Below are 27,738 nucleotides of genomic sequence, written 5' to 3' on the forward strand. Positions count from 1 at the left end.
GCTCAGTATTTTGCTTTTGTGGGGTTGGGGGTAGCATGGAAGGGAACTGGTCAGGAGGATATTATTATTAGATCAGTTAGCTTCAGAACCACTCTATTTGCTTCCAGCATAATCTCAGTGCAGTTCTAAGCATTATAAAATCAAACTTTCACTTCAGTTGGAGAGCCTGAATACCCAGCTCAGTTGGGGTTTTGTTTGTTTGTTTGTTTGTTTGTTTGTTTTTTAATGCGGGGCTTCAACTCTGACATCAAGCCCTGAGCTGAGATTAAGAGTCAGGTGCTTAACCAATTAAGCCACCCAGGCACGCCCCCAGCTCAGTTTTTTTTTTCTCTTTTAAAATATTTTATTTAGGGACACCTGGGTGTCCCTCTGCCCCTCCCCCTACTTGTGCTCTCTCTTTCTCAAATAAATATTTTTTTTAAAAATAAAATATTTAAAAAAATATTTTATTTATTTGACAGGGAGGGAGAGAGAGGGAGAGAGAGAGGGCATGAGCAGGGGGAGCAGCAGGCAGAGGGAGAGGGAGAAGCAGGCTCCCCACTGAGCAAGGAGCCTGATGCCTGGCGCAATGCCAGGACCCTAGGATCATGACCTGAGCAGAAGGCAGATGCTTAACCGACTGAGCCACCTAGGCACCCCCACAGCTCCGTTTTTAAAGATGAAGTTTCTGAATCAGATTCCCAAATGAGGTTATCTGTTATTCCCTGAAGTGGCAGCAGGTGAAAATCCTGTGTTAAGATTGGTTTGAATCGAAGCACCCAACACGTGCTTTTGCTGTGAAGTAGTAATGAAGGCCTGGGATACAGACAACCCTTCCAACCTCTCTGGCGTTGCATATATTTCACCTTAATAAAATACCAGGAACTCCCGTTATACTGTACTCAGTTTTCTTTAGCTAAGAATGAGGGATAAAATAGCAATAAGCCGGCAATGGGAACATGGCTGTGTCGTGTCCTTGGCGGGGGCAATAAAGACATGACGAGCCGGGGACCCACACACCTCTAGCCTCACAAAACCAAGTGCTTCCCACCTTGTATTTGAGAAACTCCTTTTCTCCACCCCGTATTTGGGAAGTTTCTTTTTCACGGAAGTTTCTCTAGGATACCTTGTATCCTCTGAGCCCATGTTTCCAAAATACTTACCGCCATAAATTCTCTATACTTTTCTCCTGAAATTGACATTTTTTTTTTTTTTAATTCAGAGAGGACAGGAATCCTGGCCAACCTTAACAACAGAAAATGCATATTACTGTTCTTGATAACTCAACATTCAGTGTTGGTGCTTGGAAATAAAAAAAAAATGTTGATGGATGTAAAGCCCCCCCCCCCCCCCCCGCATGTGTAGATGTCTGTGGATACTTTATAGCAATTGGTTGGCTCCATGATTTTCCCAGCCAACCGAGCTCACTGCCAGGCCAACTACAGCTCAGGCATCCTCTCCTCTTAGACTCCCCAGCACTTGACAGCATCTAGCTTATCACAGCTCTGTTGGGTGGGGAGCCAGATGGCTTCCAAAAAGTCCCAACCAGAGGCACAGACCAGATGTCTCGTTCTGGGACAGATGGCTTGAACTGCCTCCTGCTGCCTTTTGCTCTGCCAGTCTGCAGGACTGCTGAGTGCTAGGGCCACCGCAGAAATCTGTATGGAGTTTGCAAAGACGCTTTCAATTAAGTATCAAGGAGAGTGAGACAATCCAATATTTTCAAAGGTGAGTCACTTTGGGATTGGTGAGTCCCTTTTTAATTGCTTTAGAGGTCTGACTTGTTCTATTCCTCAGTGAGGGGAAGAACAATATAGTCAAGGCAGTTCACCAGAATGTTGGCCAATCCCAGAGCCACAGGTTTGGAAAGGACCTTTGCAGTGAGAGCAGGTCGAAAGGGAATATGGCAAGAGAGCAGCTACCTGCAGAAGAATGCTGGCTGCCCACTGCCAGGAGTCCTCGTTACTTTGAAGGCATTCTCAGAGTTCAGCTTTGGGTCTCAGTAATTGGGTGCTGGCAGTTTTCCAGTGTTGACTGGCTTGTGGAAGCTCACACATCAGGTAACTCAAGTCATCAGACACCAAATAACAACTGTCTGATTCAAAATAGGAACAGTTCAGTAAAAGAAAGAGTCAGCCTGAGGGGCATATCCTCCCCGCTCCCTGGGAAAACGCACTGCACAGTGAAAGCCTGATCAGGCTGTGGACAACATTACTGGTGCCTCCACCTCCGTGATGAGGTCCCTTCAAGAATCTGTGGACTTGATCCACCACCTTTCCTACCATATTGGACGGCCACACTCTTTCTCTACACATGTTCATAACATTTACTCAGCAGAGGCTTTACACACACTCATAGAGGCTCCTGAGACTACACCTTGATCTCAGGACAAGAAGAAACCTTAATCATCTGGTTACATTTTAATTTTCCATGGCATTAAAGGTAGCGTACCTGCAGGACAGTCCTCTTCTGCCTTACTAGGGTAGTCAATCACGAAACCTCTTGTGGAGCCAATGCAAGCTGAAAATGTAATCACTGGTAATTTCAATGGGAAAACATTTTATGTTTCTTGAGTCCCCAAACTGACACCCATTTGTGCTAATATGCCAAATCTTATTAAGACAGACCCAATTACATTAATAATTAATATTGGCTATCATGAACACAAACGGAAGCCAACTTTCCCTTTACTAGTTATGACTAATTACATTATTATTCTATAATATGCCCATCTCCCTGTTCTTAGCTTATATGCCCTGTACATGTAAGATTAAATTTATAACAAAACATATAAATGATACCCAATACTTATACAATTCAACTTTTAGTTTTAAAAAAAGAGCAATAAAATCAGTGAAAACCATGCAAATGATATTAGTTTTACCGAACAAGTTGAAATACAACAGATATGACATGTAAGATTACCCCTGCTGTAAAAAAGCAAAACAGTGAGAGATCAGATGGGAGCACATAAGGTGACATAGACTAACTATGTGAAGGGGATGTATGGTGGCTCTCTTCTTTAGGTACTAAGCAGCTCCAAGACGTGCATCCGACTAAATCCAGCCTAACAGATGCAAAGAAATGCCCTGGGTATCCTTTATCTTTTATTGCAAAACAAACCACCTCAAAATTTATTGCTTTAACTTTAAAACATACACATTATTCTTCACCGGTCTGTGGGTTCACTGGGGATTTCTTTTGGTCTGGGCCAGCACAGCTGGACTTAGAGAGTGTACAATGGCCTGGCTCACATGCCTGGTGCTTGGCAGGCGAGTTGGTCTAAGGACTTGTTTAGCAATTGGTTAGATGTCAGATGAAGTGTTGACCTCGTGTCTCTCCTCACCCATCGGGTCAGCCATGAGTTTTTCACAAGGTGGTGGAAGAGTTCCAGGCAGCAAGAGAGAGCAAGCCATAATTTGTAAGCACTTTTTAAAGAATCTCCTTGTATCAGATTTGCTAATGTCCCATAGAACAAAGCAAGTCATAGGGCCAAGCCTAGATTCAGAAAGAGGAGAGACTACACTTCGTGAGGGGAGAGGCTGGAAAATACCAAAGCTATTCTGTTCAATCTACTATACCTTGGAAGCCAAAATAGAAAGATTGAATGATATTCCTTATAACCTGAATGGGTGATTATCTCAGGGTTTAGACACATTTCCATGGTTGTGGGGGGGAAATTTTTCTATTTTAACTACTGAGGTCATCTAGTAAGGCTGCCATCTTGGGTCCACTACTGCACCTGAGGGAGAGATAAAACCAAATAGGTAGGCGGAGGCTAGGGCTCTGTAGGCCACATAAAGGAATTTCAGGTTTGATCCCAAGAGCAATGGGAAACCATAGAGCATTTTAAGGAGAGATAAGATCATTTGGGCTGCAGTGAGGATAGTAATTCTAGAAACTTTTCCAGGAAGGGGAATAGTGAGATAAGCGTTTAGTCATAGAATATAGGGTCAAAGGAAAGATTTTTCTTTTGTTTTTTGGATTTTTTTTTTTTTTAAAGCAAAAGATGGTTGAAACTAGAGCTTGATAGAATACTGACGGAAGGATCCAATATTGCAAGAGGTTAGAGGGAGAGCCCTGGAAACTGGGAAGGGAAACTCGAGCACACATGAAATATTTGACTTACAAAAAAAAAAAATCACACAATAAAATTGATTGTATTTTTGTTGTACAGTTCTATGGATTTCAACACATGCATGATTCATGTAACCACCACCACAATCAGGATACAGAAGAGTCCCATCTCCCCAAACCCTCCTTTATGCTATCCCTTTATTGTCACTCCTCCACCCCTAACTCCTGGCAACCACTAACTTATTCTCCATCACTACAGTGTTCATCTTTTCAAGAGTGTCACTTTGAGACTAGCTTCTTTCATTCAGCATAATGTTTTTATTGCTATGTTGTTATAATGCCAAGATGTTGGGTGTATAAATATTTCATCCTTTTATATTGTTGAATAGTATCCCATTGGGGTTGGCTTCTGATAGCATTCCCCAGGTCAGTAAATGGTTTCACCATTCTACCAGTTACTCACGCCAAAAACCTTGACTTCATCCTTGACTCTTGACTCTCTTCTTCAAACTACACATCCAATCCATCAGTAAATCCTGGCGGCTTTACTTTCAGAATAGACCTGGAATTTGACCACTTCTTACTACCTGCACTGCTGTCATCTAGTTCAGGCCACCATCATCCTTTGCCAGGGCAAGTGCTTCTACTCTTACCCCTCCACCGTCAGTCTGTTCTCTACACAACAGCTGAAATGAGACTTTCAGAGATTTAAATCTCATCAGGCCATTCCTCTGCTCAAAACTCTCCAGTGGTTTCAGTGTTAACAATCCAAAGTTGTCACCATGGCCTAAAAGACCCACAGGATTGGGCCCCTGACTACCTCTCTGATCTCTTTTCCTGCCACCATCCCCCTCACTCACTCTGTATCAGCTGAGGGGTCTCCTTGCTATTCTGTTAGCAAGCCAAGCATGCTCCTGCCACAGAGCATTTGAATCTGCTGTCTCCTCTGGAACACTCCTTCCCTAGACATCCACATGGTTGAGCCCATCATGTCAATTCCAGTTTCTGCTTATCAGTCCCTCTCTAACACCTAAAAGAGCAGCTACCTGACACCACTGTTTAACCCTTACTCTGCTTTGTTCTTCATCATAGCACATATATATTCGTTTTTCTCTCAACACTAGAAAAATCTTTTAGGATGAGGACTTTTTTTGTTCACTGCTTAACAAGCACCTAAACGGGGTGACTTGCCTGGCATATAGTGCGAGTTCAATGAATATTTTTTATTTAATAAGTTATAGAAGGAAAAGACAGAACGGGAACACATGTCGATTTCTAGATTTTAAGGCATTCTACATTTATTTCATTTCATTTTATTTTAATGTTGGTATGGTTATCATACAGTGCTACATTAGTTTCAGGAGTACAATATAGTGATTCAGTAATTCCATACATTACCCGGTGTTCAAGTGCACTCTTTAATCCCTCATTTATTACCCACCCCCCACCCACCTCCCCTCTCATAACCGTCAGTTTGTTCTCTATAGTTAAGAGTCTGTTTCTTGGATTTTCTCTTTTCCCCTCCCTTTACTTGTTTATTTTTTTTTCTTAAGTTCCACATATGAGTGAAATCATACGGTATTTGTCTTTCTTTGCCTGACTTACTTCACTTAGCGTTATGCTCTCTAGTTCCATCCACATTGCTGCAAATGGCAAGTTTCGTTCTTTTTTATGGCTAAGTGATATTCCATTGTGTGTATACCACATCTTCTTTATCTATTTGTCTATTGACGGACACTCAGGCTATTTTTATAATAATCTGGCTATTGTAAATAATGCTGCAATAAACATAGGGGTGCGTGTAATCCTTTTATTTAGTGTTTCTGTACTTTGGGGGTATAGGGCATTCTGCATTTTCTGTTACTTATACAGTAATATAATCAGGGGAAGGTGCATGGCAAGTATAGGGTTACAGATTTGCAGAGATATCGGAAAGCAAGTTAACTAGAAAAATATTATAATGAAATTTCCAGGTATTGTTCAGAGCCCATTTAAGGCTTAGATTAATAACTTAGTGATACCAGTCTGTTCACCAGGCTGAATACAGGCATGGAGAAGCATGTTTGTCCATCTAGGGTGGAAGACTTAGGTGGGGAAAAGAGAGTGGCGAGCAAGCTCAGGAATGAGAAAGAGTAGGATTGTAATAGTATACCGTTGTATCTATGATGCATAAGAGGGGAAGTGAAGAATGTGGACTAATGGGGGCTTTCAAAGGATCAGAGGTACTGATAAAGTGAAAAAAGTTATGAAGAACTTCTTGAGCGGTCAAGCTGAAAGGACATCAGGCTGTAATTGGACAGAAGGATGTTCCAATTCTGATTTGTGACAGGATAACGTTTCTTGTGAAAAGGTCCAGATTTTTTATTAGGATTGCCAGGCTGATGTAATAAGGGTCGCTAGAGATGAGGCCCGGACTGTAACCAGGCAGTTTGACTGAAATTATCAAGACGGAAGATAGAGGAGAATAAAGTAAGACAAGGAGCTGGATGCACCAATACACAGATGATCTCTAAGAGGCGGTTAAACAGGTGGCAGTCTTAAGAGTAAGCGTCGGAGAAGCAAGGGTTTTTACAAGAGGTGACCGTATTCGGTACATGGTCCCCCGACCTTCTGAACCTGGGAAGTGAGAATTCTCCAGGGGATGAAGCATCCTCAAGGGACAGCCAGTTCTCAGTCACAGAAGTTCAGAGATAACTGATCTGGAAGCGGGAATCTCAGAGGAAGATCGGTTTGATAGCAGGGAGTTGGGGAGGGGACCGAAGCAGAAAAAACCTGGACGCCCCTCGTCCTTTATTTACCTTCCTGCCAACTTGACGCCGCGCCACACCAACCTCCGCAACTAAAAAACAGGCAGGAAAGAGTGAACGCAGACCGGCTTTTTTCAACTCCGCGCGGAAGTCCTCACACCGGAATGCCGCGGAGTCCGCGCTTTCCCATTGGCGGAAACTTCCGCTAACGTCACTCCGCTTCCGCCAACGACTCGGTCGGGCGGCGCGTCCCTAGAAGTCACTTCCGCTTAACCCCGCCCCTCGGTCCCTTTTTGGCCGCTTCCGGCCTTAGTCCCCGCCCCGTCCAGTGTGGCCACGCCCCCGCCCCGCCCCGGGCTCGCGGCCCCGGCCCCGCGGCGCCGCTTCCGGTGCGGGCCCCGCCCCGGCTGTGGCCCCCGGCTGCGGAGGAGTCCGAGGAGCAGCTGCTGCGCCGGGGCCTGAGCGGCCGCCACCACCCCCGCTGGCGGATCCGGAGCGCCCGCACAGGTAAACCGCGTGGGGCCCGGCTCCTTCAGTCGCGCGGGAGCGGGGGCTGTGGCAGGTGGAGGGGCCGACGGGGTGCGAGGGGAGGCAGGTGTGTGTGTGGGGGGGGGGAGACGCGAAGGCGCGGGCGGGCGGAGCACGGGGGCCGCGGAGGAAAAGTGAGAGCTCTGGGAGGAGACCCGAAACGCCCTGCAACCCTTAGGGTGATCTGAGATAAAGAGATGGGAAGAGTAAGGGCCCCGGGAACTGAGGGCGAGGATAGGTGGGGTTGGGCGATCGAAGAAGAGCCAGTGGATTGGCTGGGAGGGCTTGGTAGAGGTAAAAGTGATAGGGCTGGACTGGGGGGTATAAAGAAGGAGGGGGGGCTGGCGTAACCGGGGAAGGAGGTATGGTGCTTCAGGGGGACCGGGGCCAGAGGGATCCGGCAGCGAAGGTAGCGGGAACGGTAGGGGAGGCTGGGTTCAAAGCTACAAGCAGTCCGTTGTGCAGGGCATGGTGGTCCGGGAACTTTAGGGGAAATGGGGGAGGGGGCCGTGTGAAGGGATGAAGTGGCTTAGATTTCTGAAACACAACTTTTCTAAATGTAGGCAGGTGGCATTGTTGTTTGGATCTTTCTGCTTAGGGACGGGGTAGATGGGCTCTTTGGGGGAGGGTGTGTGTATTGAGTTGTGGAACTGAGTCATCTCAATCTTACTAAGAGGCAATGAGACACCTCCCCCTCTACTGGGGACAGCACTCTGAGAAGATGGTGCCACAGGACAAGAAGCAGTTGTACAAAGACTGGCGGGACTCAGTTGAAAAATGATTCCTCCTGTGATTGATTGACTGTGATGATTATAAGGAAAATTAAAATGACCGCCTAATTATTTGCTTTATTCTTTTGTTTAATTTTTTTTGACGCCCATTGTTTTTATCCTAAATGAATACTTTTGCCAGCTGGATTTAATGTGGGTGTAAATCTTTTCATGTTTTGTTACACTATAAAAAGGGCTAAAGCAGAATGAAAGCAGTGCTACAAGCATAACTCACACTTTCTCAAGTGCCAAGAAGAGAGGAAGTAAAGGCAGTAAGAGGCAAATCAGGATTTGAATCTTTCACAGATTACAGAAGGCAAAAGAAGTGCTCAGATAAACAGACAATGAGACTTTTTATCTTTACTTTTTTTGCCTAGCTTTAAAAATTGCACCTTTTCCCCCTACCCATTAGAAGATTAGTAAATCCAAGCAGTTTTTATTGCTAGGGATGTGATTCCTTCCCCATGAATTTTGAAGATGCTGAAGTCATGTAGTATTTTTTATCTTTATACTCAGTTCTAAAACAGTGAAACAATGCAAATATCAAGTCTCAACCTGTGCAATGAAGCTTCTTTCATGTGATGACAGCATCGTACGCCATGTTGCACGGCCTCTTCACCTAAATTTGTCCGTGCATGGTAATCCACTCCCTTATGGAGACTTGCCGAGGAAACATAACTTAAGTGAGGTTTGTTGGGGGTGGAGATCTAGAGAGGAGGAAGGGAATGGGGGAGCTAGAGTGGAGAAGAGGGTGTGAAAGGGGGATGTGTTTGGAGACTGGTAAGAATGCTGATAAACCTGCCCCCAGAATACTTTTGGCCTGAAAGCCTTTTCTGTTTGCGTTTGTCATTGAATATCATAGTAGAAGTGAATCAGAAGGAAAGGGGATGTGAAGACATTTACTTGGCTGTTTATGAAAAAGAAGCATTAACTTGTTGTTTAGACAATACTGATATCTGTTTCAGTTTAATTGACTTTAAAATCTCCAGAGGAATTCCCCCCTGTTTGTTTTTTGAGTGACCATTGCAATTTGAAACTCTTTCCTCCTTGCGTGTTTCTTTCTTTCATGTTGTTGAAATTGGATTCTTTTTGAGGCTGTAATGTACAGTTAGGGTGGCTTAGCCCACTTGAAAAGCAGGCTGGCAATTCGATCTGGGAAATTTGAAAAGTTTAAACCGAAGAGCAGTTTGCTATGTTCTGCTTTTGTATGAGAGAAATCATTCTGTCTACCTGATAGCTCTGTGTCTACCTAGGATGGTACGTTCTTTCTCTGGTGGGCCTGGGAACATAAGCCACGTTCTCTCTTTCGTAGGCAGGCCCTTCTTTCCTTCGTTATTGTGGTTTTCATACTCACAACCTTTGTACAGTGCAAACCCAGTTGCCTTTTCAGTAATAAACAGGCTAATGTTTGATAACGTCAGGAGAGAAAGATCAGAACACAGAGGTTTGCAGGCTAGATACCGTCAGGAGTTACTTCTTTTTAAACCCACAGCCCTCCGCCACTGCTGAGATTCATCCCGCATTTCCTCTCTTAAATCCCTTTTTTCCTCACACCGGTCCCTACCACTCCCCCCCGCCCCCATTCCCCCCAACGCCCACCACCACTCCTCTTAGAACCCAGGCTTTGGAGCATATGTTTAGTGTTCAGAACTCACACTCTTTACTAGAAAAAAGAAAGTCTTTTAATACTTGTTTTACCATTTTTTCCCCCTTGTTTCTCACTTAAGGTTTAGACCCAGTGTGCCGGCTGGGCTGTACCCAGGTTCAGAGCCATGCCAATCGGCGGGTGAAGCTTGAGGCAGTGATGGAGCCACTGGCGCAACAGAAGCAGCCGCGGCAGCCCCCGCCACAGCAGGCCCCGCACCTGGCTCCGCTGCAGATGGATGCCAGAGAGAAGCAGGGGCAACAGATGAGAGAAGCCCCGTTCTTGTACGCCCAGAAGCTGGTCACACAGCAGACTCTCCTTTCTGCCACCCCCGGGAGGCCATCTGGCAGCCCCGCCCTGGGTCCTTTGGCCAGAGGGCCACCAGCCGCAGCAGTGGCCCGAGTTTTTGAACGGAGCAACGTGAACTCCGAGCCCGAGGAGGAGGAAGGAGGTCTGGAAGACGAGGATGGGGATGATGAAGTTGCAGAGGTGGCGGAGAAAGAGGCCCAGGCTGCGTCCAAGTATTTTCATGTGCAGAAAGTGGTTCGCCAGGACCCCAGAGCAGCGCCCGGATCTGGTCTGCTTGCAGCACCGGGGCTCCCACTGCGTGGACAGCAAGCTAAAGAAGACCATACCAAAGATGCTTCCAAGGCCCCACCTTCAGTCTCCACAGCTGGGCAGCCGAGCTGGAATCTGGATGAGCAACTCAAGCAGGTCAGTCTTCGTTGTGCGGGGGAGGGGGGGGGTGTCATTTGTTCTTCCTAAAGGCTGGCCGAGAGGAGTCGTCCCAGGGCCAGGATCTCTGCCAGTCTGTGCCTTCTCACCCCACCTCTGTGACCCAACAGCCTAGCTGTGAATAGACTTTGAATTTTTTTTTCCCTATACTTAACTTGTTTTCTTGACTACAGCAATGAAATGTACAAGTTACTCCTAATATAGATTGTTTCCCATGGGATGTGAAAGAATGTCAGTACAATCTTTTTTTTTTTTTTTTTTTTTTGAAGGAAGGATGGGGTTGCAGCAGTGTTAGGAGGGATATCTAAAAATGCAATGTGTGACTCTAATTACAGTTCTTTTGGTTAAAAGAACATTCTTGCCTAAGACCCTTCCTTACCTCCAGGCTAAACCAGGATCATGCTCTTTAAGGACAGTTTTGTTGTCTTGCAGTTAAGTATAGCTGACAAGAAGCGCTTGCGTTGTGTGTGTTTTCCAACAAAGAGCATTGCAGACATGATTTCATTCACCCTTACACAAACCCCTTTGAAACAGGAAAGGGTAGACCTCAAAATTCCCAGTTTAGCCAAGGCAAGCTTCAGTGATTTTCGAGCATGGGTGAGCATCTCAGGAGCTTTAAAAAAAAAAAAAAACAGATTCTAGGGTCTTAAAGAATTATCTTGGGGTGGAGCATAAGGAATCTGTCTTCTTCACCAAGCCTTTGGCTTCTAATTGCTCTTCTCTTTCGGACCTGCAGCGACGGGTTGTTCCAGGTTAAGTGACTCATTGATGCTTAGATAGGGAGTTTGTGACAAAGCTGGTAGTATCTGGGTACTCCGCATAAGTACATGCTCTTCAGTGGCCCAGTGGTGCTCTTTGGAAATCCGTCGTGAAGAGCTGTGGGTTTTCACAGGGCAACTGAGAAGTCATCTAAGAAAGGTCCTTTGGAACCTGAAAAATCAGCTTTGTGTAAAGGAGCCCTGTGAAGTTGATCAGAGTTTTAGCACAGCAGTGTTTGCCGTGGATTCCAGAGCCAGCAAAGTGGGGTTCAATTCCCATCTCTTCCATTTATTATCCTTGTGATCTTTCGGAGGGCTCTCAGTCTCTCTGAGCCTGGGTCTTTCATCTGTGAAGTGAAAATGGCAAAGCATGCCTCCCAAGGACGGTGTGAGGTTTGACCGAGCTAGCGCTCGGCGGGGAGTAGTGCTCCGGGGGGCTCTTTCGTGCACAGAGCGCCATCCTCTGCTGCGGCCCCACGGACAGGCTCGGAAGCAGGCAAAAGATGCCGAGGCGCACCGGGGTTTTCCCTCAGATCGCCGGCGGTAGTGGCTGAGCTGGGACTTGGATCAGAGAGTCCCAGCTTCCACGACAGCGGCAGCCTGGCCGCCAGCCCAGACCCGCCTCCCGGCTGATTGCTTTCATTTAGCAAAACATCTGTGAGTTGCCTGCAGCCCCCGCGCTGCCTTGTGGCTGGCAGAGTTCCATGCCGGCCGCTGAGTCAGCTCGTGGCGGGATCCCGCCCTGACAGCACTGGGAAAGTTCAGGCCCGAGGCGGCTGGGCTGCCCCCGCCTTGGCAGCTGGCCAGCCTCTGCGTGTGTGCGGTCGTTCCTAGAAAGTGCAGCCGCGTGCGAGGAACAAGTGGAGCTCCAGAGCCTGTCTGTCTTCAGGAAGTGCAGCAGGTGTTGAGGTCAAGCCATTAGAGCTTTGAAAAAAGACTCTTGAGAAGCGGCGTGTGCGTGCACACTCGGGTGCACAGTGGCAGGCACCCAGCGCCGTGTTCCGGGCGCGGCGGCCCCATGACTACACAGTTCATTGCTCAGGGGCTGGCTGTTGGTTTCTGAAACCCTTTGAGCTCATTTTAAGTTTCTGAGGCATACTCACTAATTATAGACTGCCAGGCGGAGCACCTGCCAGAATGTGTTATAAATACCAGTGGCGCTGAGACCTCATCTCACACCCTAAATTCCCCTTCCCCTTGGATTTGGAGATCGAGAACTGGGTTAGGGGGTCATTGTTACAATGACTTTGAAACCTCAGATGCCCACCTCCTTTTCCTTTTGAATTTAATTTTACAAAATTGCTTTGGTCTGTGCCCTCCTCCTTTGTCTGATCCTGCCTTTAAAGGACTAAATAAGGGCTGTCCAGGTGGCTCAGTTGGTTAAGCATCTGCCTTCGGCTCAGGTCATGATGCCAGGGTCGGGGGTTTGAGCCCCACATCATGCTCCTTGATCAGTGGGAAGTCTGCCTCCTCCTCTTCCTCTCCCTTCCCCCCTGCTGGTGCTCTCTTGCTTTCTCTCTCTCTCGCTCGCAAGTAAATGAACAAAATCCTAAATAATAAAAATAAAGGAGGAAATAACATGCTTAAGGATTAAAAAACCTTTTTTTTTTTTAAGTTGTGCTTATGAAGTGGGACTGAAAAAATATCCTTGGGGAGAGCCTGTAGAAACCATTACAGACCATGAAACTAGCTTTTTTATTGTTCACAGTCTTTTGTTTCATATGCAGTTAGCTTGTAGAGAGCAGAAGTGGAGTATCCCTTGCTCCAGCAACAGCTACAGAGATCTTCTGCGGGTAATACAAAACGGTCTCACTGTCCATGCGTTGCGGTGTCCATTTTGTTCTTTTATACAACAGACTTTTACAGAGGCTTCTTTGGGCCAGGCCTGAGCTCCATGGACTAAGGAACTCACAGTCTAAGCAGAGACCTTGTGGAGACCTCAAGGGACATTGGGTCTTGGCTTGCTTGCAGGAATTTCACTCTGTCCTAAGTCAGCTGAAACCCAGCTGCCCCGTCTTAGTTATGCTGCAGATATTTTATTCTTTTTTTCCCTTTTATTTTTATTTATTTTTTTTCCCTTTTATTTTTAAAGATTTTTATTTATTTGTTTGAGAGAGAGAGAGAGAAGGAGCACGAGTGTGGGGCAGAGGGAGAAGCAGACTCCCCGCTGAGCAGGGAGCCCCATGTGGAGCTTGATCCCAAGACCCCGGGATCACAACCTGAGCCAAAGGCAGATGCTTAACCGACTGAGCTACCCAGACAACCCTACACTGCTGATATTTTAAAACAAGGTTTTGTTTCAGACATTAACATACCAAGGTAAAAACGTTAATTTTGTCTACAGCGTAGCTAGCATAGCTTGGTAAACCAATAGGAATACTCAAAAAACATTTTGTTAGACTTTGGGGGGTACAGGTTGGCAGGCATCTGCCAACCAAAAAGCAAAATTTGAAAAGCTTAAGGACCCCACAGATTATCTTTTGTTTTGTAATCCCTTTCTTAGAACATGTGAAGTCAAAATAATTTTATGGCTTCTCTTTAAAGAAACTCTTAGAAAATAATTGATTCTTAAGGCCCGGATCGTTAGAGTATAGTATTCTCTGACACCAGCGTGATAGGAAGATGGATAATGCCATTGAGCCAGGCATTCTAAAGCCCATCAGATTTCCATGGGCAGAGTAAATAATTGTAAAACAAGGCAACAGACAAAGAGCTGAGTGTCCCTTCTCTCGAGGGAGATCAGTAGAGCCCTGTCAGCATACAACCGAGCGGGGGGTGTTGCTGGCCTATTAGGGGTGGTCTTCTGGCCTCCTGGGGGGTAGTACAGGCAATACAGGCTTTGTCTGTCTTGAGCCTGTCAGTGGAGCCAGGTTTCCAGAAGTGTGTAGACTCCCTCCCAGAAAACAGAAAGATGAGCAATGACCTGATAGGCACGGGGGAGCCACGATGTGTGTGTTTGATTTTTTGCATACTTGGGCAGTCACCTCGGTTACTGAGTGTGGGAAGGAGGAAGGATGGCTGACTGCTTGGTCTCTGGAATCTATTACCAAGAGTTCCTCTAAGTAGTAAGGTGCCGTTTCTTGGACTAGGCCTTGGACTAGGCACATTCTGCATGTCTTTGGCACATTTGAGCCTTTTTGTAAAGATTGTGCGAAGTATTGCCTGAATACAAATAAGGTCATAAGCTTTCCTCACTTTTCTTTGTAAGTCTGTCTCACATGCCCTCAGCTTCTGCCGTCACAGTGGAATCCGATCAGTGGTTCTAAATGGAGGTTGATCTCCCCCCACCCTGCTCCCAGATGTTGTTTGGCAGTGTCAGGAGACATGTGTGGTTGGGGAGACTGAGATGGGGGAGATGTCCTCCTGGCAGGTAGTGAGTAGAGACTCTACTGGTAAACATCCTGTCCTGCACAGGCCAGGCCCCCACAACAAAGAATTACCTGGTCCAAAATGTCAGTAGTGCTATGTTGAGAAACCCTGCTTTACATTGTGTAATTAGAGAAAGAACGTATGCCGTGCTTTCATCGACGCTGCCCTAGACTGTGTTTCTTTGTGTTTCTGTCTTGGTCGCTGAAGAGTTTGGCAACCTTGAGTTTTCGTCACATCTACTTTCAATATCTCTATTGAGTTCATGTCTTTCCCCATAGTCACTTGGGTGACCAAACTGTCACTTAGGAGAGGGTTGCGACCTAGAACTTGTGCTCTCTCATTTGGCTTGACCCGTGGTGCTTCCAGCCTAGTATTCCATGATGTCTAAGATGTCTGTGGTGATTTGTGACAGCTTGGTTGCCCTTTTAGACGTTAACCCCAAAAGGTTAAGGCATAAATACTCAGCAAACGTGTTAATTAGTAACAGATTTAATTATTAAATCAACATTGGTTTTGGAGCCAGAAGATGCAGATTTAGATCCTAGCTGCACTGCTTGCTCGCTCTAGTACTTGGGACAGGTCTCCTAACCTACCACACTGAAGCCATACATACATGTATCCCAGAGGATGGAAATCCTCTCCCACCGTGCTCAGGGAGCGATTGTAAAGTTGTTACAAAGGTGAAAGAAGAATATGATGTGAAAGATCTTTGTAAATTTATACCATCATACAGAGGTTGGGTCAGGTTGGCATTAGCACCGAAATACTTTCCGAAGCTGTAATTCTTCAGTCTTTACTACTTTTATAGGTCAAGATGCTCCATAAATCCTAGATACTGCTCTGAAACAATTCCTTTTCAAGTTTCCCAGAGCTGTGACCAAACTCTCTTATTCTGGAGTTCTCCGAAACATTTCAGGATTATGTGAGCTGAAACCATTGCGCTTTTTATTTAGTCGTCACTTTTAAAAAAATCTTTTATTTTCTCTGAATGAGAAATCATTGTACTTTTGAAGCTGCTTCTTTCCATGTTAAAATAGGGGTATGTGCATGTTTCTTCTTTAGGTAGAACTAAGCTTTATTTACATTGAATTTTTTTTAAATTGTATTTATTATTTATTTGAGAGAGAGAGAGCATGAGCCAGGGGAGAAGCAGAGGGAGAAGCAGACTCCCCACTGAGCAGGGAGCCCAATGTGGAACTGCATCCCAGGACCCTGAGATCGCGACCTGAGCTGAAGGCAGATGCTTCACTGACTGAGCCACCCAGGCGCCCCATATTTACACTGAATTGTTATAAATACATGGTCATGACTTAAATGAGGTCCTTATCCTTCTTACCAAACATTGATCCCACCACACACATCTGAGATCCCAGTCCCCCTCCTCATTTTCAGGAACTTCCTCCATCAGAGAAAGGCCTATTTCCCTGACTCTTTGGACCCACTGGCTTGGGAAGCTTTTTCCACATTCATATGTGTTCTGCTGTCTCCCAGATTTAAAAACAACAACAAAAAACTCCTTTAATCAATAAATTGGACTGGTTCATTTGTTGCAAGGGAATAAGGAGTCATTTTTTAAAAACTTTCCCTTGGGTATATATCTCCTTCCAGCTTAGTTCTCATTGTCTCCTGTCCCCGCAGCAGAGCCTTTCAGAGGCACTGTTCGCACTCCTACCTCCACTTTGTCACCTCCAGCTCACTCCTCAGTGCACTTCAGTCTAGACTCTGACTCTTCCATGTTCCTGGAACTCTCTCGGTGAGGCCTCCCAGCGACCACCATTTTGCTAAGCCCAGCCTACCCTCACCTCACTTGATTTCTCAGTGGTATCAAATACAGTAGACCACTCTCCTTGGAATATTCTCTTCCTTTGCTTTCCGTACCCCCTCCGTTGGCTTATTTTCCATTCTCTTTCTCTTCTGTCTGACCATAAAACCCCAAGTTCCCCAAGGCCTAGTCTTAAACCCTCTTCTCTATATCCCACCGGGCAATTTCTCTCAGTCTCAGGATTTTAAATACTGTCCACAAGCCATTGACATCAGTGTGCATCATTTGAGCCCGTGTTTCCATTCTGAGCTCAATTGCTGTGTTCCCAACTACCTTCTTGACATTTACACTCAGATATTTTACTGGCATCTCAAGTTTAACACATATAAACCTGAACTCTTGATTTCCAACCTAGTCCCCTACAATTACTTCCTCTTTTATTTTTCCTTCTCTGTGAAGAACGTTTCTCTCCATTTGGTGATTCATATCAGAAACCTTAGCGTTGACTATCTCTCATACCTCCTACTCTGTCACTCTATCTGGTGATGTCCAGTCATCACCAAGCCTTATCAATTCTCCCGTCTAAACGTCTAGAATTCTGCCCCTTCTCTCCTTCTCCACTATCACCTACCTAATCCAGGCTACCCACCTACTGCTGGAGCTATCAACACGTGTCTCTGTCTTCCCTCCCCCATTCTAATCCATTCTCTACACAGTAGCTAGAATGATCTTCTAAAAAACAAATCAGATGATGTCACTCCTTTAATGCCATCCAAGTATGATGTCAGTTGCTCTAATTGTAAAAGCCAGGATCTGCATAATCTGATCCCTGCCTGTTTGTCAGCCTCAGTTTTGTGAATCTCCTGACCTATCACTCGATCACCCTGGCCTTTTCATATGCTAGTCCTGCCTAGAACACTCCTCTAGGCTAAATCTGCCCAGCCCTCAGTTCTCACCTTAAACCTCACTTCCTCAGAGGCAATGTCTCACCTTTAGTGTAGATCAGGTTATATGCTGTCATTGAACATTATCCTTTTATATTTCCGTGGTTGGTTGGTTTGGTATCTGATTCCTATACTAGAGAGATGATAAGCTCTAAGAGAACAGGGACCATCTCTGCCTTGCTTATTGTATACCAGTGCCCAGTGGAGTAATGGCCGATCATAGGTGCTGAATAAGTATTTGTGTCTTCCACTGTCTTTTACTTGGCCCTGTTTCTGTTTCTGCTTTTTTTTTTTTTTTTTTTTTTTAGATTTTATTTATTTATTCAATAGAGAGAGAGAGACAGCCAGCGAGAGAGGGAACACAAGCAGGGGGAGTGGGAGAGGAAGAAGCAGACTCATAGCGGAAGAGCCGGAAGAGCCTGACGTGGGGCTCGATCCCAGAACTCCGGGATCACGCCCTGAGCCGAAGGCAGACGCTTAACCGCTGTGCCACCCAGGCGCCCCTCTGTTTCTGCTTTTTAATGCAAATAGCTCCATTTCATTTTTTTTAGAGCAGTCTTAGGTTCACAGCAAAACTGAGCAGAAGGTACTTTGATTTCCCACACCGCCCCTGCCTCAGCCTATGCGCACCTCTCCCGCTGTCAGAATCCCCCACTGGAGTGGTACATCTGTTGCAGTTGGTGACCCTGCACTGAGACATCATTATCACCCGGAGTCTATAGTTTATCTTAGGGTTCACTCTTGGTGTTGTATGTTCTGTGGCTTTTGACACATAATGGCATATATCCACTATTGTAGTATCGTACAGAGTAGGTTCACTGCCCTAAAAATCCTTTGTGCTCCGCCTATTCATCCCTCCTTCCCCTTCAACCCCTGGCAACCCCTGATTTTTTTTTTTTTTTTATTGTCTCCATAGTTTTATCTTTAGAATCATATAGTTGGAATCATGTAGTACATAGCCTTTTCAGGTTGGCTTCATTCACTTAATAATACACATTTAAGATTCCTCCATGTCTTTTCATGGCTTGATAGCTCATTTCTTTATAGCATTGAATAATATTCCATTGTCTGGATATACCACAGTTTATTTATCTGTTCACCTTTTGAAGGACATCTTGGTTGCTTTGGCAGTATGAATAAAGCTGCTATAAAAATCTGTGTATAGGTTTTTGTGTAGACATAAGTTTTCAGCTCATTTGGGTGACTACCAAGGAACACGACTGCTGGATTGTATGTTAGGAGTATGATTAGTTTTGTAGGAAACTGCTGATCTGTCTTCCAAAGTGCCTGTATCATTTTGCATTCCCACCAACAATAATTGAGGGTTCCACATCCTTTCCAGCATTTGGTGGTAGTAATGTTTGGTATTCTGGCCTTTTTTTTTTTAATTGAAATTATCGTTGAGATAATTGTAGATTCACAAGCTGTTATAAAAAGAATAATTTAGAGAGATCCCTGTACACTTTGCCCAGTTTCCCCCAACAGTAAAAGGAAAATTTATTTTTATTTATTTTTTATTTATTATTTATTTATTTAATATTTTACTTATTTATTTGAGAGAGAGAAAGAGAGCACAAGCAGGGGGAGTGGCAGAGGGAGAGGGAGAAACAGACTCCCCTGCTGAGCAGGAGCCCAACTCAGGGCTTGATCCCAAGACCTTGAGTCAGACGCTTAAGGGACTGAGGCACCCCGGCGCCCCCAGTGGTAACACTTTATAAAACCGTAGTATGATATCACAATTTTGGATATTGACGATGTTATTATCCACTGATCTTATTTAGATTTTCCGAATTTTACTTGTACTGTGTGTCTATTTTTTAAGCCTATTTAGTTGTATGTTTATATATCTTCCGAAATTCTTGCTAATAAATGCATTTGAAGCTGTAGATTTCTCTCAAGGTCACACTTTTGCTGTGTCCCACAAATGTTGGTAACGTTTCCATTGGTTAGTACTAAACATTTCATTATTTCAGTTGTCATTGCTTCTTTAATCCATGGGTTGTCCAAAATGTTTTTTAGTTTCCAAATATGTGGGCTTGTAAAATATATTAATTAATAGCTTTATAGTTAAGCTCTAACCATTGTGGTTAGAGAGCTGTGTGATAATAATTTTCTGGAATTTGTTACAATGTCCTTTGGCCTTATGTATGATCAGTTTCTATAAATTCTCCATTTGTGCTCGGAAAGAATGTAAATTTTCCTTTTGATAGATGTGAGGTTGTGTATCTGTCTGTTGGATCAAGCTTATTATTAGTTGTGTTATTCAAATCTTCCTTATCCTTACTAAGTTTTGTGTAATCAGTTTCAAAGAGAGGTGAATTAAAGTATTCCAGGTAGGACCTGCTTTCTTTTGATGAGTGTTAGGACATTTTTTTTCTTACACGTTCCAGTCTTTACATCTTAAGACCACATGTAAAAGACCTGTGATCTCTGCCTTTTTATTAGATTAATTTAATCCATGTAGTTATTAGGATCGGTGGTACATGTGGGTCTATTTCTGCCCTCTAGCTTTGGATATTCAGTTTGACCGAGGGTTCTCTTTGCTTCTTGTTTTGTCCTCTCCTATCTTTTGTTCATTTGATTGAGTTTTTGTTTGTTTGTTTGTTTTTATTCAGTCTTTGTCTCCTCTACTGGTTTAGAAGTTATATTTCTGGGGGCGCCTGGGTGGCTCAGTCGTTAGGCGTCTGCCTTCGGCTCAGGGCGTGATCCTGGTGTTCTGGGATCGAGCCCCACATCAGGCTCCTCCCCTTGGAGCCTGCTTCTTCCTCTCCTGCTCCCCCTGCTTGTGTTCTCTCTCTCGCTGGCTGTCTCTCTCTCTGTCAAATAAATAAATAAAATCTCTTTAAAAAAAAAGTTATATTTCTGTTTCTATTCTTTTCTTGGTTTCATTTAGATTTTACCTTGCATTCTTGACTTTTTATACTACTCTTAAACAATATTAGGACCTTAGAGATTCTAGTTTTAACTTCTGCTCCACTCCCATCTTCCGGTTTATTGTGGCCAGTATTTTAGTTCTGGTTTGTTCTAACCTCTCCCCCAAATTAGCTTTTTCCCCTGATGCTAATGGTGAGTTTGGACTTCCCAACAGGTTTATCCATTTCTTTGCTCTCCATGACTTCTTACAGCCCACTCTCTCCCTTTAGGCTTGGTCTTCTTTATACTTTTTACCAACTCTTTTAGCAGAGATTTGTATATAGTAAATTTAGTCTTGGTATGTCTGAAAAAAGTTTTTTTAATTTATATCTTTATTTTGCCATTACTCTTGTGTGATTGATCATAGCTTTTAATTCTAGATTGACCCTGATTTTTCTTTTTCTTTTTCTTTTCCTTTTTTTTTTTTTTAAAGTAGGCTCCACACCTAGTGTGGAGCTCAACACAAGACTTGAACTCACAACTAACTCTGAGATCAAGACCTGAGCCTAGATCAAGAGTCAGACACCCAACTGACTGAGCCACCCAGGCACACCACCCCCCGCCACGCTTTTTTTAAGTAGACCCTGATTTTTCTTAACACTTTGATATGATTCCACTCTCTCCTAGCAGCTGTTTTGCTGTTGAGAAGTCTGTTGTCAGTCTAACTGTCATCTTTGTTAATCCTTTTTCTCTCTTGCGGCTTTTAAGGTTTTTCTTTTTGTCTCTGTTATTTTGCAGTTGCACTTCAGCATTCTAGGTTTGGACTTATTTTTATTTATTCCACTTGGGCCTTGTTCTGTTCCTGCAACCTGATCTGAGTTCTTTTTTCCCTTGGCTGCTCTTTTTTTTTTTTCCCCTTGATATTTTTCTCTGTGTCTTTTACAGCCTTATCTCTTTATGTCATTCTCCTGCATTCTGGAATATTTTCACGTTCTATTTCCCAACTTTGAATTCTCTCTTCAGCTCTGTCTATTCTACTTAATAATGTAAAAAATTGTTTATCTTAATAGTGTGTTTAATTTCTGTACTTTTTTTGACTTTTTAAAAATCTGCCTGTTTTTACCAGTTGGTTTCCATTCCTTCCTTTAAGCTCTTTGAACATCTTTAACTTTTTAAAAACTATATTTAGAACTTTTTATTATAGAAATTTCCAGCATACAAAAGAGAGAATGGTAATGAACTGCCTGTGTCCTTTACCCAGCTTTCAACAATTACCAACATTCTGCCATTCTTTAAACATGCTTATTTTAGAGATGCTTTTAGATGATTCTCTTATTATCTCATTCTGGGAGTACAGGTTCTTGTTTCATGTTACTCTTCCCTCTTGTGGTGTGTTTGTTTTCCCAGTGTAAGCTCATTTTGAGTTGGGATTTGGTTCCATGGGAGTCCCATGTGCTAGATTACGGAAGCATTCCTAAGGGGAGTTTTGTTTGCTCCTCCGCGGGGACCCTTCAAGTTTAGCTAGTTGTCATTGTTTTGGGGTGATGTGAATTTGGAGTCTCCAAATTCATTCTGTGCCTGGTGAGAACCTGGACTTCCATCTCTTATGGACCCAATTTTTCCATGAGGGCCGTGGTAAACGGCATGGTTCCTTACTTCTTTTCAGGCCAGTGGGCAGTTTTTTAAGCCCTAGTTAATGGGGGGTGAATGTGTCATCCTTCCTGGCTGCTGGCTTTATGCGTTTATCTCAGTGCTGGGTCCTGGCATGCAGGGGGCCTGCAGCCTGGGCTCCTCTCCCTTGGGATTAAATCCGAGGTCCTCAGCCCTTAGATGTCAAGAACTACATCCTACAGCTTTGGCACCTGCTCGCTGCTGGTTGATTCGTTTTTGTTTCTGGCACTGTGGACTGTGCTTTCTCTCTTGGTTTCAAGCTTAGCTATATGCGTAAGAAGTGTGGAGTGCTGAATTTTATCTAGCATTTCTGAGTGAGGTTTTCTTTGGAGAGGGAGGGGAGCAGTAGACTTCCTCCATATCAGTCAGTTGTGGTTTTGTTTGCTGGTTTTTTTTTTGTTTTTTTTTTTTTTGTTTTGATTTTAATACCTATTGCCAGTTACTTTTCTTATTTCATTGAGGTGTATGAGGCAGGCCCTGAATTATCACCCTTTATGTGTTTAGTTTACAGATGAGGAAAGAATTGTGCTGTTTATAGTCTCACAGTTGGGAAGCTGGGCTATTAACCCAGGTGCCTCCTCCCATGCTCCCTCTCACTCCATTCCAGATAGAGCGGGGCAAAGATAATCTTTTTTTAGTGCTCACATTACTCTAAAAGTAACTTTGATTTATTTTTTCTCATTGTCAGAGTAATTCAGACTCATTTTAGAAAACACAGAAAATATAAACGTTTGTAAGGGCAAAAATATATTCACCATAACCACATAACTTAGATATAACTGTAAACATTTTCCTGTGCAGAGTTGACCCTTGAGCAACATGGGTTTGAACTGGATGGGTCCATTTATATGTGTATTTTTTCTTGTAAATACAGTACAGTACTGCGGATATGTTTTCTCTTCCTATGATTTTCTTTTTTTTTTTTTTTTTAAAGATTTTATTTATTTATTCGACAGACAGAGAGACAGCCAGCGAGAGAGGGAATACAAGCAGGGGGGAGTGGGAGAGGAAGCAGCAGGCTCACAGCAGAGGAGCCTGATGTGGGGCTCGATCCCATAACGCCAGGATCACGCCCTGAGCCGAAGGCAGACGCTTAACCACTGTGCCACCCAGGCGCCCCTCTTCCTATGATTTTCTTAATAACAGTTTCTATTTTTTAGCTCAGTTTTCTGTAAAAATACAGCATATAACAAAGAATATGTGTTAATCAACTATATGTTATCAGTAAGACTTCGCGTCAATAGTGGTAGTTAAATTTTTGGGGAATCAAAAGTTACACTCAGATTCTCCACTGCACGCACGGTCGGCTTCCCTCATTCCTAACCCTGGTGTTGTTCAGGAGTCAACTGTATTTCCTTTGTGTTTAAAAAAAAAAAAAAAAAAATGCCTGTAGGGGCACCTGGGTGGCTCAGTGGATTGAACATCAGACTCTTGGTTTCTGCTCCAGTCACTATCTGAGGTCCTGGGATCAAGCCCCAGGTGAGGACTCTGAGCTCAGCAGGGAGTCTGCTTGAGATTCTGTCTGTCCCCCTGCCCCTCCTCACAGCACGCACTTGCGCACTCTCTCTCTCTCAAATAAATTTATAAATCTTAAAAAAAAATGCCTGTGATAGGCATTTTATATATAATTTCATGCCCAACTTTCATCACCTAGTAGACCATGAGTAATTTTATCATTAAAATTCATTGTAAAGGATTATTTTAAATGTTTAATTTTTTAAAATACATATTACAGAAGTTATATTAACTTAAATAATTTTAGAAATATAGAAATGTATAAAGGAAAAGCCTGACTTTCAGTTGGTCATTGTTAACACTTGGTACTCTATATCTTTTCAAAACTTTCTTCTTTACAAATAGATTTTGCTTGTTTTTTTAAAAAAATAGAACTCTACACATTATTCTGTAAGGTACTATTTTACCCAGTGTTACAGCTGTCTTTCCCTGTGTGTTCATATTGACTTATTAATATTTTTGTAAGCATTTATCTCAGAATTATACAAGTAATATGAATAGATGCTCAGGAAAATTAAAACCACATAGGAAGATACAGAATAAAAATTTATAGTTTAGGGGCGCCTGGGTGGCTCATTCACTTAAGCGTCTGCCTTTGGCTCAGGTCATGATCCCAGGGTCCTGGGATTGAGCCCCGCATTGGGCTCCCTGCCCAGCGGGGAGCCTGTTTCTCCCTCTGACCCTCCTTCTCTCGCATGAGCTCTCAAATAAATAAATAAAATCTTTTAAAAATTTTTATAGTTCAAAAAAATACAGTGTATTGTTGCCTACTCTGTCCCTTCCATCTCACCCCACCCCGTCCAACAGGAGGCTGCAGTTGGCATGAATTGGCTTCTAGGGCTTTTCCTATATATTTACCTACTTAACTGTGTAGTTATAGAATGTGTTAGAGAAGAGAGTGTGTATGTGTGTTGTTTAGTGTAAATTAAACTATCTGTGTAGATGCTGTATAACCCTCTACCCTTGTGTCTGCGTTTCTGTGATACACGGTGAGGTTATCCTAGAGATTGAGTTTGTTGTATCACAGGGTATGTGTATATTACTATCTTTTCCTGTTTGCCTTTTTTACCTGCTTGTGGCCTTTGTCCATTTTTCTTTTTTTTTTTAATTATAAAAAACACATGAGGTTACCCTCCTAACAAAATTTTAAGTGTGCAGTACATATTAACTATAAACACAGTGCTGTACAGAAGATCTCTAGAGCTCTTTCATCTTGCAGGATGGAAACTTAAACCTGTTGAACCGCCACTCCCCATCTCCCTACCCCGCCAGCCCCTGGAGACCACCATTCCCCTTTCTGCTTTAATGAGTTTGACTACTTTAGATACGTTATGTAAGTGGAATCATGCAGTATCTGTCCTTCTATGACTAGCTTAGTTCACTTTCGTTACATTTATTTAACTTTTTATTGAAGGATTTACAATATAATGCTCTCCAGGTTCATCGATGTTATCACATCCTGCAGGATTTTCTTCTTTTTAATGACTCAGTAGTATTCTGCAGCTGAGTAGAGTTGACACACAATGTTACATTAGTTTCAGGTGTACTATATAGTGATTGCCTGAGTCTCTACTGTATGCTGTGCTCCCCACAAGTGTAGCTACCATCTGTCACCATGCAACACTGTTACAGCATCATCGACTAGATTCCCCATACTGCACCTTACATCATACCATCTAGGTCCACCCATGCTGCAAATTGCAGGATCTTATTCTTTTTTATGGATGAATGATAGTCGTGTGTGTGTGTGTGTGTGTGTGTGTGTGTACACCACATTTTCTTTATCCATTCATCTATCAGTGGACCCTTAGGTTGCTTCCATATCTTGGCTCTTGTAAATAATGAATAATACTGCAGTAAATATAGGAGTGCGCATATCTTTGCGAATTAGTGTTTTCATTTTCTTTGGGTAAACACCCAATAGTGGACTTACTAGATCATATGGTATTTCTGTCTTTAATTTTTCAAGGAACCTCTTTACTAATGTGGCTATACCAGTTTACATTCCCACAAGCAGTGCACCAGGGTTACTTTTTCTCGACTGGCTCACCAACACTTGTTATTTCTTGTCTTTTTTTTTTTTTTAAAGATTTTATTTATTTATTTGACAGAGAGTGAGACAGCCAGCGAGAGAGGGAACACAAGCAGGGGGAGTGGGAGAGAAAGAAGCAGGCTCCCAGCGGAGGAGCCTGATGTGGGGCTCAATCCCAGGACTCTGGGATCACGCCCTGAGCCGAAGGCAGACGCTTAACGACTGAGCCACCCAGGCGCCCCTTGTTTTGTTTTTTTTAAGATTTTCTTTATTTATTTGACAGAGAGAGACAGCGAGAGAGGGAACACAAGCAAGGGAAGTGTGAGAGGGAGAAGTAGGCTTCCCGCCGAACAGGGAGCCCGATGCGGGGCTTGATTCCCAGGACCCCAGAATCATGACCTGAGCCGAAGGTAGACGCTTAATGGCTGAGCCACCCAGGCGCCCCTGTCTTTTTATTTTTTTCTTAAGATTTTTATTTTTAGGTAATCTCTACACGCAACATGGAGCTTGAACTCACAACCTGAGATTAAGAGTCACATGTTCCATTGACTGAGCCAGCCAGGTGCCCCTTGTCTTTTTGATTCTAGCCATTTTAACAGGTGTTAGGTTATATCTCATTGTGGTTTTGATTTGCATTTCCCTGATGATTAGTAATGTGGAGCATCTTTTCATGTGTCTGTTGGCCCATCTATATGTCTTTGGAAAAGTGTGTATTCAGGTCCTCTGCCCATTTTCAAATCAGACTATTTGGGGGTTTTTTTGGGTGTTGAATTAGATAAGTTCTTATATATTTTGGATATTCCTTATCGAATATTATCATTTGCAAATATCTTCTTCAGTTCAGTAGGTGGTCTTCCGTTGATGGTTTCCTTTGCTGTGCAAAAGTTTATTTTGGTGTAACCCCAGTAGTTTATGTTTGCTTTTGTTTCCCTTGCCTATTGAGACATATCTAGAAAAATGTTGCTAAGGCCAATGTGAAATAAATTACTGCCTGTTTTCTTGTAGGATTTTTATGGTTGGAGGTCTCACATTTAGGTCTCTAATCCATTTTGAGTTTATTTTTGTGTATGGTATGAGGAAATGGTTCAGCTTCATTCTTTTGCATGTAGCTGTCTAGTTTTCCCAACACCATTTATTGAAGAGACTGTCTTTTCCCCATTGTATATGCTTTCCTCCTTTGTTATAGATTAATTGACCATATAAGCATGAGTTTATTTCTGTAATACCACATTTTCGTTATTCATTCATCTGTCAGTGAACACTTAGGTTGATTCTGTATCTTGATTATTGGGAGCCATGCTGCAGTGAGCATGAGGGTGCAGATACCTCTTCAAGATCCTGATTCTTGGGGTACCTGGGTGGCTCAGTCGGTTAAGCATCTACCTTCAGCTCAGGTCATGATCCCAGGGTTCTGGGATGGAGCCCCACATCGGGCTCCCTGCTCAGTGGGGAGCCTGCTTCTCCCCCTCCCACTGCTGCTCCCCCTGCTTCTACTCTCCCTCTCTCTGTCAAATAAATAAATAAAATCTTAAAAAAAAAAAAAAAAGATCCTGATTCTTTTGGATAAATATCCAGAACTAGGATTACTGTATAGTAGGTCTGTTTTTAATTTTTTCAGCAATCTCCATACTGTTCTCTGTATTGGCTATACCATTTTACATTCCACCAAGATTCCAGTTTTTCCACATCCTTTCCAATACTTGTTATTTTCTGTTTGTTTTTATAATGGCCATCCTAACAGACGTGAGGTGTTATCTTATTGGTTTTGATTTGCATTTCCCTAACGATGAGTGTTACTGAGCATCTTTTCATGTGTCCGTTGGTGATTTGTATGTCTTCTTTGGAGAAGTATTTATTCAAGTCTTTGCCCCCTTTGTAATCAGGTTATTTGGGGGTTTTTTGCCATAAGTTGTAGGAGTTTGTTTGTTTTGTTTTTTAAGGTTTATTTATTTGAGGAGGGGTGGGGGGAGGTGCAGAAGGTGAGGAAGAGGGAGAGAAGCAGACTCCCTGCTCAGCGTGGAGCCCAACTTGGGGCTCCATCTCATGACCCCAAGATCAGGACCTGAACCAAAAGCAAGAGTTGGATGCTTGGGGCACATGGGTAGCGCAGTTGTTAAAGCGTCTGCCTTCGGCTCAGGGCGTGATCCTGGCGTTCCGGGAGATTGAGTCCCACATCGGGCTCCTCCGCTGGGAGCCTGCTTCTTCCTCTCCCACTCCCCCTGCTGTGTTCCCTCTCTCGCTGGCTGTCTCTGTCAAATAAATAAATAAATAAATAAATAAATCTTTAAAAAAAAAAAAAAAAGAGTTAGATGCTTAACCAGACAAGCCACCAGGCACCCCTATAGGAGTTTCT

General features: G+C 43.6%; 1 protein-coding gene across 2 annotated transcripts in view; it reads left to right on the forward strand.

The window, feature by feature from the left end:
- The window catches only part of ARID3B (AT-rich interaction domain 3B), a 110,120-nt gene that overhangs the window by 48,912 nt on the left and 33,470 nt on the right, over nt 1–27,738 (forward strand). For both annotated transcript variants that reach the window (XM_044391932.3, XM_048221740.2), the window contains exons 1-2: nt 7,209–7,310; nt 9,829–10,460. In XM_044391932.3, the coding sequence (XP_044247867.2) occupies nt 9,906–10,460 (555 nt within the window). In that variant the 5' untranslated portion in view covers nt 7,209–7,310; nt 9,829–9,905. Of the gene's footprint in view, nt 7,311–9,828; nt 10,461–27,738 lie in introns of those variants that run through there.

The sequence above is a fragment of the Ursus arctos genome, unplaced genomic scaffold (assembly GCF_023065955.2).
Source record: "Ursus arctos isolate Adak ecotype North America unplaced genomic scaffold, UrsArc2.0 scaffold_28, whole genome shotgun sequence".
Taxonomy (NCBI): Eukaryota; Metazoa; Chordata; class Mammalia; order Carnivora; family Ursidae; genus Ursus; species Ursus arctos.